This window comes from Scyliorhinus torazame, chromosome 10, assembly GCF_047496885.1.
Source record: "Scyliorhinus torazame isolate Kashiwa2021f chromosome 10, sScyTor2.1, whole genome shotgun sequence".
Lineage (NCBI taxonomy): Eukaryota > Metazoa > Chordata > Chondrichthyes > Carcharhiniformes > Scyliorhinidae > Scyliorhinus > Scyliorhinus torazame.
The window spans coordinates 135490503-135506553 of record NC_092716.1 but is presented as its reverse complement, the minus strand read 5'-3'; the positions used below and the strand labels follow the sequence as shown (position 1 = coordinate 135506553).

Below are 16051 nucleotides of genomic sequence, written 5' to 3'. Positions count from 1 at the left end.
TGTTGGAGGTCTGTCTCTCGCTACACTGCACCAAGTGCAGTCCACATCGACCCAGTCTACCCAACACATCAAGAGCAGGAACTTGAAGTTAACCTGGTGCAAGGAAAATATTTTTTTGCAGTGAAAATTACAATTTACAAAACCAAAACAATGATGTGTCAGCAGAGATGGGATAACAGGTAAAGATATCTACATCAGTCTCCCTGTCTAACAGTTTCATTTTCCATGCAATCTCAAGTTATACCACCTATTCTGGCACGTACCTGAGCCTGACTGTTTGGTTCCAGACGAAGCAAACATCCAACATGAATAGTTTTTGTAAGAATAATTCCAGTTCCCACAAAATTGGAAACATTGGGATCTATCCCATCCAGAAGTGCTAGGCCAAATCCCAAAAGCTGCCAGTAAAGAAGTAAAATATATTAATTTGAAATGGGCTTAAATCAAAAATATTACAATCAAAATATTTGTAATAAAGTGGATGAACTAATCGCGCAGATAGCTATAAATGGGTATGACATAATTGGGATTAAGGAGACATGGCTTCAGGGTGACCAGGGATGGGAACTGAATGTCCCAGGGTTTTCAGTATTTAGGAAGGACAGGCATAAAAGAAAATGTGGTGGCGTGGCGCTGCTGCTTAAAGAGGAAATTAACACAGTAGTGAGAACGGATATTAGCTCTGACAATGTGGAATCTGTATGGATAGAGTTGATAAATACCAAGGGGCAAAAAACATTAGTGGGTGTCATATGTAGCCCCCCAAACTGCAGTGGTGATGTTGGGAATGGCATTAAACACAAAATTAGAGAGGCATGTAATAAGGGAATATCGGTGATCATGGGTGATTTTAATCTTCACATAGATTGGGCAAATCAAATTAGCCACAATGCCAAAGAGTAGGAATTCCTGGGGTGTATACGGGATGGTTTTCTTGACCAATATGGGGAGGAACCAACTAGAGAGCAGGCCATCTTAGACTGGGTACTGTGTAATGAGGAGGGAATCATTGACAATCTGGCTGTACAAGACCCCTTGTGGATGAGCGACCATAACATGATAGAATTTTTTATCAAGATGGAGAGTGAGGTAGTTGATTCGGAGACTAGGGTGCTGAATCTTAATAAAGGGAACTGTGAAGATATGAGGCGTGAGTTGGCCTTGATAGATTGGGGAAAGTTACTTAAAGGGATGACAGTGGCTAGGCAATGGCAAACATTCACGGAACGCATGGGGGAACCACAGCAACTGTTCATTTCTATCTGGCACAAAAGCAAAGGGGGTAAGATGGCCAATCCATGGCTTACAAAGGAAATTAGAAATAGTATCCAATCCACGAAAGAAGCATACAGATTGGCCAAGAAAAATAATAGGTCTGAGGATTGGGAGCAGTTTAGAATTCAGCAAAGAAGGACAAAGGGATTGATTAAGAAGGGGAAAGTCGGGGCAGTGGGTTAGCCCAGCTGCCTCACAGCGCCGAGGTCCCAGGTTCGATCTCGGCTCTGCGTCACTGTCCATGTGGAGTTTGCACATTCTCCCCTTGTTTGCGTGGGTTTCGCCCCCACAACCCAAAGATGTGCAGGCTAGGTGGATTGGCCACGCTAAATTGCCCCTTAATTGGAAAAAAATGAATTGGGTACTCTAAATTTGTTTTAAAAAAAGAAGGGGAAAGTACAGTACAAAAGGAAGTTTCAGGGAACATAAAGACTGACTCCAAGAGTTTCTATAGATATGTGAAGAGAAAGAGATTGGTAAAGAGAAATGTAGGCCGCCTACAGACAGAAACAGGGGAATGCACAGTAAGCGACAAAAAAAATGGCTGAGCAATTGAATACATACTTTGGTTCTGTCTTCCCAAAAGAGGACACAAATCAGATACCAGAAATGTTGGAGAATGAAAGGTTAAGTGAGAGGGAAGAACTGAGCAACAGTAGTAGAGAAATGGTGCTGGGAAAATTGATGGGACTGAAGGTGGATAAATCCCCAGGGCCTGAGAATCTGCATCCCAGAGTGTTTAAGGAGGTGGCTCTGGAAATAGTGGATGTATTGGTGGTCATCTTCCAGCATTCTATAGACTCTGGAAACGACCGTGCAGATTGGAGGGTAGCTCACGTCCCTCCAATATTCAAAAAGGGAGGTGGAGAGAAAGCAGGGAATTATAGACCAGTAAGCCTAACATCGGTAGTGGGGAAAATGCTTGAATACATTATCAAGGACTTTATAGCAGAACATTTAGAAAGCAGTAGCAGGATCAGTCAGAGTCAGCATGGATTTATGAAGGGAAAATCATGCTTGACAAATCTGTTGGAATTCTTTGAAGATGTAACCAGTACAGTTGACAAGGGGGAGTCAGTCGATGTGGTATATTTGAACTTTCAGAAGGCATTTGACAAAGTCCCGCATAAGAGATTATTGTGCAAAATTAAAGTGCATGGGATTGGGGGAAATGTATTGAGGTGGATAGAAAACTGGTTGGCAGAGAGGAAACAAAGACTTGGTATTAATGGGTCCTTTTCAAATTGGCAGGCAGCAACTAGTGGGATTGGTGCTGGGACCCCAGCTATTCACAATATATATAAATGATTTGGATGAGGGAACAAAATGTAACATCTCAAAGTTTGCAGATGATACCAAATTGGGTGGGAGGGTGAACTGTGACGAAGATGCAGGGATCCTACAGCATGATCTGGACAGGTTGGGAGAGTGGGTAAATCAATGGCAGATGCAATATAATTTGGATAAGTGTGAGGTTATTCACTTTGGAAGCAAAAACAGGAAGGCAGATTACTACCTGAATGGTTGTAAATTTGGAGAGGGGAGTGTGCAGCGGGACTGGGATGTCCTTGTGCAGCAGTTGCTGAAGATAAGCATGCAGGTGCAGCAGTGGTAAAGAAGGCTAATGGTATGTTGGCCTTCTTTGCGAGAGGTTTCGAGTATAGAAGCAGGGATATGTTGCTGCAATTATACAGGGCCTTGGTGAGGCCACACCTCGAGTATTTTGCAGTTTTGGTCTCCTTCTGTGAGGAAGGATGTTCTTGCTCTCGAGGGAGTGCAGCGAAGGTTTACCAGACTGATTCCAGGGATGGTGGGACTGTCATATGAGGAGAGATTGACTAGGTTGGGAGTGTTCTCGCTGGAGTTCAGAAGAATGAGGGGGGATCTCATAGAGACTTATAAAATGTTAACGGGACTAGACAGGGTAGATGCTGGGAAGATGTTACCAATGACGGGTGTGTCCAGAACCAGGGGTCACAGTCTGAGAATTCAGGGTAAACCATTTTGGACAGATAGAAAGAGACATTTCTTCACCCAAAGAGTGGTGAGCCTGTGGAATTCATTACCACAGGAATGAGTTGATACTAAAACATTGAATATATTCAAGAGGCGGCTAGATATAGCACTAGGGGAGTGTTATGGGCCAGGATTTAGAGAAACTTAAAGTGTATCATGGAGTTCACCTGACCCACAACTTTTAATAGATTGTGGTATGGGGAGCACACGGCCCACTCTACAAGTATGGTAGAGCAGAAATGGAAAAGTATTTTTTAAAGCAAAACAATGTTTATTCTATGAACTCAAGTTAACCTTTTTAAAACATACGGTGAACATCTTAGCAACCATTAATTCAAATACAACCCCCAAAGCCTACAACACTAAGTAAACCTTTACACTTTCCTTTTTAACATCCATACGACTTAAAAACAAAACCTTTATCAGAAGCACATCAGGTTAAAGTCACTACTGAAAACATTTATAATTCTGAATTCACCAAATGATCAAGAGATAGTCTTTTGATGGCAGAGAGAACAGGAGTACACCTGCTTGGTCTGGCTTCAGCTCCAACACTGAAAACCAAACTAAAACACACCCTGCAGCCTGCTCAAAAATGAAAGTAAAAAGCTGACAGACAGCCCAGCTCCACCCACTCTCTGACATCACTGCAGTAGTAAACACCCATTTATTAAAGGTACTCTCACATGACAGGGAGAATGGGATCAAAGGCTATGGGGAAAAAGCAGGATTAGGCTATTGAGTTGGATGATCAGCCATGATCGTGATCGATTGTGGAGCAGGCTCGAAGGGCTAAAAGGCCTCCTCCTATCTTCTATGTAACTATATTCTGTATTTTCCAAGCTAATGGAATCTTCCCCTAATCTAGAACATTTAAAAAAAACTAAAACCAACCCATTAACTATCTCACTAGCCACTTCTTTTAAGACCCTAGGATGAAGTCCATGAGAACCCGGCGACTGGTCACCAGTGGCTCCAACACATTCCTCGGTATCACTCCCCTGGTGATTGTAGGTTTCCCAAGTTCCTCTCTCCTTTCCATTTCCTGATTTACAGCTACTTCTGGAATGTTACTTGTATCATCTATAGTGAAGATGAATGCACAAAATCTGTTTAATTCATTTGCCATCTCCTTCCTTTCCATTATTAATTCCACAGGCACACTTTCTATATGGCCAATGTTCACTTTCTTAACTCTGTTTTCTAAAATACGTGCAGAAACTTTCACCATGTCTTTGTACTTCTAGCTAGCTTTATTTCATATTAATTGTCTTCATCATTCTTTGCTGTTTTTTATATTATGTCCAATCTCTTGACCTGCTCCCTTCTTTGAGAAATTACATACTTTCTCTTTAAGTTTAGTTCTGTCAACTTCCAGTTGCGTGATGTAAGGGAAACGCATGTGGTGTTTCTCCCGACTATCCTTTTTACAAGTTCTTTCTTAATGCGTTAGTATATTGTTATTTGCCGCCGCAAAAATTTATTTAAACACTCAAGGAACAAGTTTTTTTCAAATATGCCCAAGAAACTTAAACATACGGGTTGGAAAATATTTAATGATAATCCTACTGAGACAGCTACAGCTAAGATGACCGCCGGCTCCCCTACGCTTCTAACAACTGAGTGAAAATCTGGTCACTGAGCTCAACAAATCCCAACAAAGTTTGGCTTTGGAGTTGGAAAATTCATGGGAAGAGTATTTGGGTCCTATTCGGTCCTCCCTTGACATCATTTGTTTAGTTGTTGATTCTCATGCCAGCACCTTTACCGACATCGAGAAGGCCCTTTCGGACCACGGGCACAGGATCAGTACAATGGAGTCCAGGCTGATTGCGGTGATTAAGGAAAGCATGTTGTTGCAGGGCAAAGTCGATGACCTGGAAAACCGATCAAGACGACAAAATCTGTGCATTATTAGTATACCAGAAGAGACTGAAGACCGAGCCCCAACACAGTTTATGTCAGAATTATTCAAAAAGGTGGTGGGCGAAGATACATTCACTAAACCCCCGGAGATGGACAAGTCCACCTCACCCTTCGGCCTAAACCTTCGCCATGCCAATCCCCACGAGCCATTGTAGTCCAGTTCCATCGCTACAAAGATAAGGGACTGGATTCTCCATTATTGGGACTATGTCCCCATGCTGGCGTCAAAACGGTAGAGTTTCGCGCCAGGAAATCTTGGATCAAAGGGACACGAATTCCCAGCCCTGCAGGGGGCTAGCAGGGACCCGGAGTGGATCTCGCAGCTTTTGCTGCAGATATGGGCTCCCGCACATCCAGGTCGGAGGCCACGCATGTGCACGCCGGCGGCCTCCAGCGGCCGCGCCGTACTCTATGGTGGACTCGGACCACGGAGCTAGACCCACAAAGTAGACCCCCCCCCCGATCGGACGAGCGCCCAACCCTCAACTCCAGCACAAGCTCTTCCCAGCGGCCTATAAATGTTTATATAAATGTTATCTTAGCTCTTAGAATAAAGCTCAGTTTGATTACAGTGTCTGGGAAAACTGTTGAATAACACCTGAAGGTCTTATGCTCCCCCTAGCCAAATTTAATATAAAAAGTCAGGGGAACTCTATAATACACTTTGCAGTTTCTAAACCCTAACCCACAACACTACGCTGTACTAGAAAAGAATAAGCTTTGGGCTGATTCAGCCTGCCCACCTCTGCATTGCATTTAACGGAGAAGATTAATTCTTTGACCTATCAGATGACGCAGTCTCTATCCTTAGCGGAGTATAGTTCATTTTTTGTTTTAAAGAAAGTATATATATTATATAGGTACAGTACCAAGGAAGTGAAAAACACATACATTGGTTAAAGTAATTATGATTTTAAACTGACCCCATTATAACCTAACCCCCTTAACTCTCAACCACATCCAGTTCTTTAAAGAATGAGATGAATGGCCGCCATCTCTGATAGAACCTCCCCACGGAGCCCCTAATGGTACATTTAATCCTCTCCAGAGTAGGAATGACATCATGGGCGAAATTCTCCGGTATCGGCGTGATGTCTGCCAACCGGCGGCCAAAACGGCGCAAATCAGTCGGGCATCACACCGCCCCAAAGGTGCGGAATCCTCCGCATCTTGGGGGGCCGAGCGCCAACCTTACGGGGCTAGGCCCGCGCCGGACTAATTTCCGCCCCGCCAGCTGGCGGAAAATGCCTTTGGTGCCCCGCCAGCTAGCGCGGAAATGACATCTCCGGGCTGCGCATGCGTGGGAGCGTTAGCGGCCGCTCACGGCATCCCCGCGCATGCGCTGTGGAGGGAGTCTCTTCCGCCTCCGCCATGGTGGAGACCGTGGTGAAGGCAGAAGGAAAAGAGTGCCCCCACGGCACAGGCCCGCCCGCGGATCGGTGAGCCCGATCGCGGGCCAGGCCACCGTGGGGGCACCCCCCCGGGGCCAGATCGCCCCGCGCCCCCCCCAGGACCCCGGAGCCCGCCCGCGCCGCCTTGTCCCGCCGGTAAGGTAGGTGGTTTAATCTACGCCGGCGGGACAGGCATTCTAGTAGTGGGACTTCGGCCCATCCGGGCCGGAGAATCGCGGGGGGGGGCCCGCCAACCGGCGCGGCGCGATTCCGGCCCCCGCCGAATATCCGGTGCCGGAGAATTCGGCAACCGGCGGGGGCGGGATTCACGCCACCCCCCCGGCGATTCTCCGACCCGGCGGGGGGTCGGAGAATCTCGCCCCATGTCTTCCATCCATGCGGATACTTTTGATGCATGGGAGACCTCCAATTAAGCAATATTTGCCTCCTGGCTATTAAAGAGGGAAAGGCGAGAACGTCCGTCCCTACCCCTGAGTGGAATGCCGGACAGTGCGAGACTCCAAATATTGGTGGCAGTGGGCAAGGTTCTAGGACCACCCGTAAAATCTCAGATACCTTATCAATAAATGAAACCCAGTATCCAGCTAGCTTAGGACAAGACCAAAATATATGCACCGGTGTAAATGACCAGTGGTCACACTTGTTCTCCACATCTTGAAAAAATCCACTCATCTTCGCCTTAGTCCAATGTGTTCTATGTAATACTTTGAACTGAATCAAACTCAGTCTGGTGCAAGTCCAAAGACGTGCAGGTTAGGTGAATTGGCCATGATAAATTACCCTTCATGACCAAAAAAGGGAAGGAGGGATTAGTTCCTGGGTTGCGGGGATAGGGTGGAAGTGAGGGCTTAAGTGGGTCGATGCAGACTTGATGGGCCGAATGGCCTCCTTCTGCACTGTATGTTCTATGTTAACTGTGTTATGTTAAAATGAAGTAGAAATTACCACATAGAGGGCTTCTCTCCAAGCCTCCTCAGTAAGTACAGGGCCTAGCTCCCCAGACCATTTCTCCTTACTCAGTCCAAAGGGGCAGGGTCCGAAGAAAGAATAAGGCTATGCAGGTTTGAGATAAACTTGTGGGGTCAGGTAGAAGGAAAAAAAAAAACTTACATGAGAAATCTCGACTTTGAAAGAAACAGAAATGGTGGAGCCGGTCAAACTAAATTTGTCCGTCAGTCTCTCAAGGCTGGCAAAACTTCCTTCCAGAAACGAGTCCCCAAAGTGCACCATGCCTGCACCCCGCGGCTCCCCCCCCCGCCCCCGCCCGAAGACCTTAACGATATGTCCAAGTCCAAAGGCACAAAGAGATGGACCGGGATTCTCTGAGCCCGCGCCAGGTCGGAGAATCGGGGGTGACGCGGGAAATTTCTGCCACGCCGTTCCGACGCCGGGTCGTGGTTCTCCGGTGACCAGAGAATCGGCGTCAATGGCGCCCACGCAGTCGACGCGGCACCGGTCGGGGTCCCGCCGGCATGGTTCCAACCTGGTACCACCCGGCGGGAGCTCGGACCCGCGTCTGCGGTGGCCGTCCTAGTGGGCAGGAGGATCAGATTCCGGCGGGGGGGGGGGGGGGGCGCCTCCACCGCATCCAGACCCGCGATCGGGGGCTACCGATTGGCAGGCGCCCGTGATCTAGAGGGGGCCTACCTCCTTCCACGCGGGCCCACCATGTTGCGCGGCGCCGGCATGGAAACGGCCGCCACGTGCATGCACTGGCGTGGAGACGGCCACCACGGGCATGCGCGGAAATGGCCGGCACGCGCATTCGCGGACCTGTGGCGGCATTGCAGAGCCGTGTATCGGTCCCGGAGCAGCGCGCAGCACTCCAGCGCCGTGCTGGGCCCTGAGGGCCACTGAATCGCTGGGCCAGGCGGCCTGTTGATGCCGGCGTGCACCACTCCGGTGTTTACGCCGGTATCAACACTTGTTTTTTCCAGATCGAAGCGCACGAAGACTGTGAGGGAAGGTTGAAGTGCTGCCGGAACTGCTTCCAAATCCTGAGGGAGGAGACCACCATAGGACTTGAGAAAAGACCCAAGGGGGAGAAGGGCAGCGGTGCAGTAATTATGACATATAGGGTGCAAGACCGAGCCTCCATTTTGCCCCTATTTGAACCAGCGTCAGTAAGACATTGTAGGATTCTCTGCATGTTGGCAGCCCATAAAACAGGAGATTTGGGAGGGCCAAACCTCCTGATCCCTTCTCCCTGAAGTAGAGCACTGCAGACTCTGAGCTGCCCAGATAAAAGCTGAAATTAATTATTTTGAAAGTACCCAATTCATTTTTCCAATTAAAATTTAGCGTGGCCAATCCACCTATCCTGCACATCTTTTGGGTTTCATAGATTTCATAGAATTTACAGTGCAGAAGGAAGCCATTCGGCCCATCGAGTCTGCACCGGCTCTTGGAAAGAGCAACCTACCCAAGGTCCACACCTCCACCCTATCCCAATAACCCAGCAACCCCACCCAACACTATGGGCAATTTTGGACACTAAGGGTAATTTAGCATGGCCAATCCACCTAACCTGCACATCTTTGGACTGTGGGAGGAAACCGGAGCACCCGGAGGAAACCCACGCACACACGGGGAGGATGTGCAGACTCCGCACAGGCAGTGACCCAAGCCGGAATCGAACCTGGGACCCTGAAGCTGTGAAGCAATTGTGCTATCCACAATGCTACCGTGCTGCTGGGTTGTGGGGGTGAAACCCACGCAAACACGGGAGAATGTGTAAACTCCACACGGACAGTGACCCAGAGCCGGGATCGAATCTGGGACCTCAGCGCCGTGAGGCAACAGGGTTAACCCACTGCGCCACCGTGCTGCCCTGCCTGAAATTAGTTTTTTAACTGCAATAAAAAATGATTTGGGCAAAAGAAAATGGGGATACACTGAAATAAAAATAGAAATCTTGGGAGCACATTCATCTTGATAGTTTGGATCTTGCCTGCAAGAGTCAAAGCAAGAATACTCCACATCTGTAAGTCTGCTTTAACATTACCGATGAGGCTTGAATAGTTCAATTTGTGAAGCAAAGCCCAGTTATGGGACACATGGATCCCCAGGACCGGAAATTAATGGGCGAGAAACGAAAGAGCAGTGAACTAAGTTGAGCCTCTCTGGCTGATGAATTCACCAGAAATCATTCACTTTTACCCGCATTCAATTTGCACCCTGAGAAGGTGCCAAATGTTGTGAGTATCCTCATTATGTCGTCTACTGAGGAGGCCAAGTCTGTAATATATAGTAGATCATCAGCATAGAGTGAGACCCAGTGTTCCACTCCCTCCCAGTTTTTGCTGAGTTTTTGCTTTCGTTTTCATTTTTGGCTGCTGTACTCAGAAAGAGAAAGAGAAGTATCTTGGAGTGTCTCTCTATCTTCAATTTAAAAGCTTATTTGATAACTGAAATTAAATAATTGCTTTCTGGAAGGAATTCAAACCTGCTGTTTTGGAAAGGAAACAAGAGCATCTGAACCAGGTCTTGAGTGCTGTGTGCTGGGCCACACTTTTGAAAATGGGTTCTGGTTTATGGGAACTTGTTATTAAATTGGAACAGTTAAAGGGGGGAATTTACTAAGGGTGATACATAGATTACTGTAATTGTGTGGGGTATTTATGTTTGTAGTTGATAAAAATGCTTACTGTGTGTGTTTATAAAAATGTTAACTAAATTCGTAGAATAAAGCTTGTTTTTGCTCAAGGCCTCTGTTGAATGACAGCTGAAAGTGCTCATCGTAACCAAAATCTATAAACAGTTGTAGGTTAGGTGAACTCCATGATATACTTTGGAGTTTTCTAAACCATGGCCCATAACACTTCAGGTTCCCGAGCAATAAAGTGGGGGGGGGGGGGTGGGGGGAAGGACAATGTTTAAGAGGTGTCGGACATCGGCAGATAACTATCTGCCTTTAACAAAGCTTGTCTGGCCCGCCGACAGCACAACTGGGAGATAGGGCTCAATTCGGGATGCCAGGACTTTAGCAAGTAGTTTAACATCTATGTTAAGAAATGAAATGGGCTTAAGGGGAATTCCAGCTCCTGTCTCCTGCTTTTCTCAATGGTCAGGCTGAAACTCTTCATACCTGAAGTGATTCATAGAATCATAGAATTTACAGTGCAGAAGGAGGCCATTCGGCCCATCGAGTCTGCACCAGCCCTGACAAAGAGCACCATACTGAAGCCCACGTAGCTACCCTATCCCCGTAACCTAGTAACCCCCACTTAACATGTTTTTGGACACTAAGGGCAATTTAGCATGGCCAATCCACTAACCCGTACATCTTTGGATTATGGGAGGAAACCGGAGCACCCGGAGGAAACCCACGCAGATACGGGGAGAACGTGCAGATTCCGCACAGACAGTGACCCAGCTGGGAATCAAACCTGTGACCCTGGAGCTGTGAAGCAACTGTGCGAACCACTATGCTACCGTGCTGCCCACAATTGGAGGAGGCTCTGACTCATATTGCTCATGGTAATCTGAGCTGAAAGCCGCATTAACCTGGAGAGGAGCTGACACTAAGTTATCTTCCTTCTTCCAAATCAAAGGGGTTTCTCGGGAGGCAGTCTCCTGCTTGAGTTGATGCGCAAGGAAACGATCCGCCTTTTTCCCATGCTCATAAAAGGTGCCCCTGGAACGTCGCAACTGATGTACGGCTTTGTCTGTAGATATCAATTCGAGTTGGAGTTGTAAATTATTTCTGTGCATCAGTAGATCTGGCATTGGGGCAAGTGAATATTGGCAGTCAACATCCAAAATGGAGTTCACTCTCTCCATTTTCATGATCTGGGGTGCGATTCAACCAAAAAGGTTCAAAGTGTGGTAGCGAGCAGGAAATGCTGCGAGTTTCCCAACGCTTGGTCATCACCGCTATAATTAGTCTATTAAACGAAGCCCCACAGGCTTCACGCCGCAAATCATGATCCCGCCAGCTGATTCACCGGGACCGCGCTTGCCAGTCCCCTGCTAACAAGCAGAAGAGCACTTAAACCGATCCTGCACAGCCAAGCCCACTCAGCTCACAGATATGCCTCCGAGAAGCCCCACGGTTTGGAGATGCTGCAGATTATTGGATGCGGTCAAGGCCAGACAGGATGCTTTGTTTCCCCGAGGGCAGCGAGTGCCGCCTGGGAGGACGTGGCCGTAGGGGAGTGTGACCAGGAGGACCGGCACCCAGTGCCATAAGAAGATCAGCAACCTCTTTCGGACCGAATGTGTGAGTTGGCACCAGGTCCCCGACCTGACACCACCGAGCCCCAAGCCCACCCCCCCAGCCCTGTAATGAACCATGCCTGTGGCTAACGATGCCCCCTCTATATCCCTACAGAGGTTGGCCCACAACAGACAGGAGAGGGCCCAGGCGGACGGCGGGGCATAGACATCAGAGTCCTCACCCACTAGAAGGAAGGGGCCCTGGAGGTCGCAGGGGTGGCCTAGGACAGATTTGTCACCAACATAGAGGTTGGCATTTGGCGCAGAGGTGAGGATCCACCGGCTCCACCCAGGTGACCTGTCACACATGAGTTGTTGATGCCATACAGACTGACCCATGCCACTCACTGACCACATGTCCATTTTCCTGCAGGATCGCCATACGACGGTGTCGGCCCATCCGGGGTGGTTTCCCCCATCCCACCTCCCATGAGAACACCTTGGAGTGCTCTAAGGATGCCACCGTTGATTTATCACAGCTGTTATCCCCATCCTCCACCAGTGCAGAGAAACACATTTCGGTGAGCAACAGTAGTGGGCAGGCTTTTGGGGCACATTCTGGTGAGCACCACACAGTTGCTGATGCACATCAGGAGGAGGCAGGAACACCCAGATGAGAAAGCAGTCAGAGGTTTGCTGGAATCCAGGACTCAGCTCACTTTGAGTCAGATGTTCAGCTCCTGGAACAGGTTTGCCCAGAGCTGATGTAGACAACAGAGTACGGCCGTGAGATTCAGATGTTAGTGACCCTCCAGCAGGCACCGAGGCCAGCACTATTAAGGTGGCACTGCGGTGGAGAGCCTAGTGCACAACGTCAGAAGCATGAGTGGAATGTCCAAGGCATGGCAAGTTGGTGACGGCCATGATGACCTGAGCACCTCAACAGCTTGTTCCAGTCGCTGGGGGATGTAACAAAGTACCAGGCGGACCTTGATTAGGTCCTCCAGAGCACATACCGGTCGATAAAGGAGGTCTCTCAGTCCCATTTGGGCATATTCACGTTGCTGCAGGACATGTTCCAGTCTCAGGCGGGCATAGCCAAGACACTGCAGAGCATGTCCTGGTCACTGGGGGACATGTCCCAGTCTCAGGTGGGCATTGCCTGGGCGTTCCGGAGCATGTGCCTATCACTGAGGAGCATCGCCGAGGGCATTGACACTGAGCTGCAGACATTGGGGAGCCACCAGGGCTGGCGGAGCAAGGGCGTCCAGGGCTCGATCCAGCTGCACCTCTGTCGCGAGATGAACCCCAGGGCTCTATGGGCATCGAGCAGGGGGTCCAACCCTGAGCCACCCTACAGAATGGCAAAGGCGGCCACACTACAGAGTGGCGATGATGGCCATCCACTGCCCAGAGATCCACTGACAATGGCACATCTCGGAGGAAGCACCCGGAACAGGGCGGTACGTCGGCGCATGTACCACCGGCATGTTGGCCGGGGCTCTCCGGACCCAGAGCCCGCCCGCCATGGGCATCGAAGGCCATGGGGTGCGGTAGGTAGCAGGCCATCTCCACCTCTGATGTGCATCCTGGGGACACACCTAGATGCCTAGGTAGAGCACGAAAGGCTAACCAGGTCAAGGATCACTGAGAGGACATTGAGTGAGCTGTAGAGGGGAAGAGGGATGGGGAAGGGTCTGGGAGGTTTGGGGAAGGGGGGCGGCACCATCGGGGGATTTGGGCAGCTGTAGTTCCATGTGTTAATTGATAAAAAACGTTGACCTCGACCAATATGATGCCTCTGCACTTTCCTCCGTAATCCAGGCCGAGCACCAATCCCATGCCCCATCTCCCTGGACACAGATCACATGGCACAGGGGCCACACCGTCTCCTTGTTGAGGCGGAGCCTCCAGCAGTGTACATTGTCCAACATCGAATGTCCAGCAATGCCTGTACACCTTGCGCCATCGCAGAAATCCCCTTGCCAACAGCACCACGAGGGCAGCTTCTGCGGGGTCTAAGTTATCGTCCATACCGTTTAATATCTGTAAGAAATTGAAGAGGGTGACAGACTGAAAACCAGCGGTGTCTTCAACCCGGGACCCTCCAGTTGCCGCACTTCTCCCCCTATTGTTCTCCCTCCCTGTCCACCCTGCATGACCAGCCCATCCACTCCTGGCTGCAGCGGAGGTCCCTGGTCACCGAACTCCAGTCTGTACCCCAGAAATCTGCACTTAACGTTACCTCGATGAGGTGCTGGTGATCCTCCCCGGTGCACAGCCCCACCCTCTGATCACAGAAATGTCCCTAGAGCTGGGACCCAGTTCTTGGGTGTTCAGATGTTGGCCACTGCATCCTAGGTGTTGCCTCCACACTGTTCAGGCATCACAGTCTGATTGGAATGCTGGGCAATAATCCTTACATGCTGCATGGCACGCCTACTCTCGGGGATCCACTTGGGAGGTGGGAAGTGCTCACTTAACTACAATAGCCAATTCCATATTAGCAATCGCCTTCAGCAGCGAGGCCACAGGTCTCCGTGGTCAATGGGAGTTATGGCTGGCTGGTGGGGCAGGTGGGTTGGGGTTGCCCCTGGAATGGGACGAAGCGACGATCCAGGAGCTGAAAAAAGCAACCATCAACCAGAGTGATTGAATAACCTCACTTGAGACAGAAGTGGCAAGGTGGGTGTCAGCCCAGGGGCCGCTCAAGGGGAAAGTGGAGAATAGGTCTCGTCGCCAGAACCTCAGGATTGTCGTGCTACCCGAGGGCACAGAGGGCAGAAAGCTAACAGTGTACGCAGCACAGATGCTGGGGAAACTGGTCAAGGGCGAAAACTTCCCCAAGCCCCCAGAAGCAGAGAGGGCCCACAGGTCATTCCCCAAAGGCCTAAAGCAGGAGCACCTCCGGGGGTGATCATTAAGCTCCACAGATTCCAGGACAAGGAACGAATCCTGAACTGGGCGAGGACAGGTCAGGCAAATAGGAAGAACATATGATCCGAATATACAAGAACATTGGGGACAACCTGGCCAAGCACTGGGTGAAGTTCAATGGGGCCAAGGTGGCCCTATTCTAAATCAAGGTAAGGTTCGGGATGCTGTACCCGGCAAGACTATGTATGAGATATGCCAACAAAGAACACAATTTTAACATGCCCAGAGAAGCAGAGGAATCTGGAAAAATGGATTTGGAGGACAGCAGTGATGGACACACACAGACCACAAACAATGTTCTCTTTCTGCCTTTTCTCTATTTTCTTTTTGTTGTTCTCTGTAACGGACACCAGCATGTCATGGGAGGTGAAGAGGGCAGAGAGACACCGAGGCGAAGGGGGGCTTTGTGAACAAAATGGGTGAAGGGTAGGAGGAGACGCTCCCGGTTTGCGGCGGAGCAGCCACCATACTTTGGAAACAAGAGGAGAGGAGAGACCGTGACGCAGTTCCTGATAGGGGGATAAAACAACAAGTCAGGGGAAAGAAGGGAGAAGGATAAGGACAAATCATGAAGGGAATGCCATCAGGGACATGGGGAAGGGAGAACAGTAAGGGCAGGTTAGTCTGGGGCAGGTTTGGGGAATAGGTGGGGGAAGGGAGTAAAATGATGGTTACACATTGAGGAGAGCTGGAAGAACGAAGGCAACGGTGGCCATCTTGAATTGCCCCAATCAAAGGGATACCCTGGAGTGGAGTGGCATGTCCATGAATTAAGTATGGCTGACCCTGCAGTGAGGAGGGGGGGTTGGGGGTGGGATCAAAGCCTCCCAATCAGAATAGTCAGCTAGAATATCGGGGACTCAATGGTCCGGTGAATAGATCAGCATCTTCGCCCATCTGAAAAGCCTGAGGGCCGACACGGTCTTCCTCCAAGAGACACACCTGAGAGAGAAAGACCTACTAAGAGTAATAAAGAACTGAATAGAACAGACCTATAAAGCACGCTGCAGGACGAGGGCTAGGGGAATGGCCACACTGTTTAATAAGAGGATGACCTTTACGGTGATGAATATGGTGACAAACCTGCGGGTACAGTATGTCACGGTCAATGGGGTCCTGGAAGGAGCACCGTTGCTGCTTGTGAATGTGTCCGTCCCTAACTGGACGCTAAAGACTTTGTCAAAAAGACGATAGCAGAAATCCCTAACCTAGACAGCCACCGACTCATAATGGAGCAGGGGTTGGGCGGCGGGGAAACATTGAAAGAGCGCGAGCAGAGCGATGGGGACACAGTGAGAGAGCGCGAGCAGAGCGGCAGGGACACAGTG

General features: G+C 49.5%; 1 protein-coding gene across 1 annotated transcript in view; it reads right to left on the bottom strand.

Annotated features, from left to right (window-relative positions):
* LOC140430945 (AP-2 complex subunit alpha-2-like) overlaps nucleotides 1-16051 on the bottom strand; it is a 705690-nt gene that overhangs the window by 75978 nt on the left and 613661 nt on the right. Inside the window, exon 21 of the mRNA XM_072518780.1 lies at nucleotides 264-398. Within this exon, the coding sequence (XP_072374881.1) occupies nucleotides 264-398 (135 nt within the window). The remainder of the gene's footprint in view (nucleotides 1-263; nucleotides 399-16051) is intronic.